Here is a 2,629-nt window from a genome sequence, read left to right as displayed (position 1 = left end):
TATGTACGTGTGATTGCTAATCTTTGGAATATAATAAGGAAAAGAAGTAAACTGTTATAAGCATAGAACATACCATAAATTAACAATGAATCAGAGGAGGAAGGAGAAATAGGAGAGTCCCAAGCCTCGGTAAGAAGATCTACGAGAGGCCGTAAAACAGACAGGGAAAAAAGAGAGGAGGAGATGTACAAGGAAAAATTACAAGGCAGCCAGCCAACTCTGGAAAAACTGCTAGCCTCAAAGCCTAGGATGCCGAAAAGCCAACCCCAAGGCTCCAAGGGAGCCCACCAGAAACATAAATAATGAAGGTCATCTCTTGGAATTGCAGAGGTATGGGGAGTAAAGTCAAGGAAGAAGCCATGAGAAGCCTGATAAGAACAGAAACTCTAGACATACTTCTCGTCCAGGAGACCAAGCTAGAAGACATAGTCTTCCTTCAAGCAAGCAAGAAACTTTGGTTTAAAAGTGAAGCAAGAGCAGTCTCTGCCAAGGGAGCCTCGGGAGGGATTGGCACTCTATGGAACGCCAATAAATTTGCAGTCATCAGTGAGGCTAGCAACACTCACTGGTTGCTGCTGAAAATGCAGAATCTGGATACTAAAGAAATACACTGCATCTTCAACGTATACTCTCCAGTTAGTGCGGGGGAAAAAAAGGTATGTTGGGACTCGATAAGACATCAAGCAGACCTAATGAATCTGGAAAATATTATTATTGCTGGAGACCTCAACCTCACCCTTCACTCATCTGAAAAAAGGGGAGGTAGTGCAGTCCGAGATCCGGCAAGGGAATGGGCGGAGGATCTCATGCAAGACTGGGACTTGCTGGATATCAAGCCTTCTTCCGGTAAGTACTCTTGGACCAATAAAAGAATAGGCCCTGGTCATATTGCTGCCAGATTAGACAGATTTTTCATTCAAAGCTCCTACTTGTTGCTTGGCTTAGAGCCCAGAATGCACATCCTCGCTAGCAGTATCTCGGATCATAAACCCATAAAGCTAGACCTACTAGCTCATCTTGATCTGGGTCCTATTCTCTTCAGATTCAGTCCCCTCTGGGTCAAGGAGCCAGACTTCATACAATTAGTCAAGGAATGCTGGAGTCAACCTGTTAAAGGATCCCCCTTCTATATCTGGGAAGAAAAGCTCAGAAGGGCAAAAGGAGCTCTAAAAAGATGGGCCAAAAACCTGTCCAAACCTGATATAGAAAGAAAAAATATTAAAGTCTCCCTTGCCACTCATCAAATGCATATGGAGAATGTTATAGTCACAGAGGAACTGCTGGATGAAGAGGCCCATCTGCAACAACGCTATCATAAGGCCTGTCTTGCTGAAGAGGAATATTGGAGATTAAAATCTCGAAATCTTTGGCTCAAAGCAGGGGACAGAAACACTGCATTTTTCCATAAACAAGCACAGATCAGAAAATTCTTCAACACCATCTCTGAGATCAAGGAGGACAGCGACACTTACAAGGATTTTGCAGACATTAAGAAGGCAGCCTACACCCATTTCCTAAATATGTACAGTGAAGAAAAGGATCAGCAACAATCCCCAGATTTGTTAGACTCTTTTCCTTCTACAATTTCTCCTCATATGAACGAAATCTTGGAGGCCAAAGTCACTAAAGATGAAATAAAAAAAGCCCTTTATGATATGGATCTGGATAAGGCCCCTGGGCCGATGGCTTCTCTGTCAGGTTTCTCCAAGTCTGCTGGCCTATTGTTGAAAAGGACCTACTCAAAATGATTCGAAAATCTCAGAACACTCAGAAAATAGGCGGCAACACAAATTCTGCCTTCTTAGCCCTCATACCCAAGGAAAAAGGCGCCAGCAACTTCAGTAGATTCTGGCCGATTTCCTTATGCAATACTAGGTACAAACTAATCACAAAAGTAATAGCAAATAGACTGAAGCACATTCTTCCCAAAATAATTTCGGAGAATCAAGGAGGCTTCATCCAAGGGAGGCAAATCGTGGACAACTTCACCCTAGTACAGGAGGAAATTCATTCAAGTCTTCTTCGAAAAGAACAAGGTATGGTGATTAAACTTGATTTAGCAAATGCTTTTGATCGAGTAAATCATAGTTTTCTTTTAAAAGTCATGAGCAGGTTTGGGTTTGTAAAAAATTTCATTAACTGGATCCGGGCATGCATCTCGGAGCCATTGCTCGTCTTGTAAATGGAAGAGCCACGAATTTCTTCAAAGCTTCGAGAGGGCTTAGGCAAGGGTGTCCCCTTTCCCCTGTGCTATTCGTCATCCAAGCCTCCGTTCTCAGCTTTCTGCTAGACAAAAAAATGCAAGATCAAGATATCATTGGACTGCGTATAACAAGAGGGGTCGAAAACATTAATCATGCCTTATTTGCGGATGACACTCTGCTCTTGGGTGCTGCCTCTCTCTCCTCCGCCTCAAAATTCAAAGCAGTTCTGGAATAATTCAGCAAGGGCTCAGGCAGCGTTGTAAACAAGAATAAATGCCACATCTTCAGTTGGAATATCCCGCCCAAACTACTCTCTCCTATTTCTAGATGTCTAGGGTTTGCAGCCTCCTCTTCATAGACTTCTTCCAAATACTTGGGCCTTCCTGTTGCTCACAAAAGACCTGCAAGCAAATACTGGCTCCCTC

General features: G+C 43.2%; 1 protein-coding gene across 1 annotated transcript; it reads left to right on the top strand.

Annotated features, from left to right (window-relative positions):
* The first annotated feature begins 332 nt into the window (after nt 1–332).
* Nucleotides 333–1,748, top strand: LOC149194326 (uncharacterized). Its single transcript, XM_089407632.1, has one exon. It carries the CDS (start codon nt 333–335, stop codon nt 1,746–1,748), a length of 1,416 nt encoding a protein of 471 aa, XP_089263758.1.
* Nucleotides 1,749–2,629: the final 881 nt, after the last annotated feature.

This window comes from Pinus tabuliformis, chromosome 2_2 (assembly GCF_031772625.1).
Source record: "Pinus tabuliformis cultivar Carrire ecotype Pingquan chromosome 2_2, CPIR1, whole genome shotgun sequence".
NCBI classification, from domain to species: domain Eukaryota; kingdom Viridiplantae; phylum Streptophyta; class Pinopsida; order Pinales; family Pinaceae; genus Pinus; species Pinus tabuliformis.
This window is presented reverse-complemented; position numbering and strand designations above follow the sequence as displayed.

Coding starts and splice junctions, on each gene's coding strand:
- LOC149194326 (XM_089407632.1), top strand. CDS start 333: ATGGGGAGTAAAGTCAAGGAAGAAGCCATGAGAAGCCTGATAAGAACA.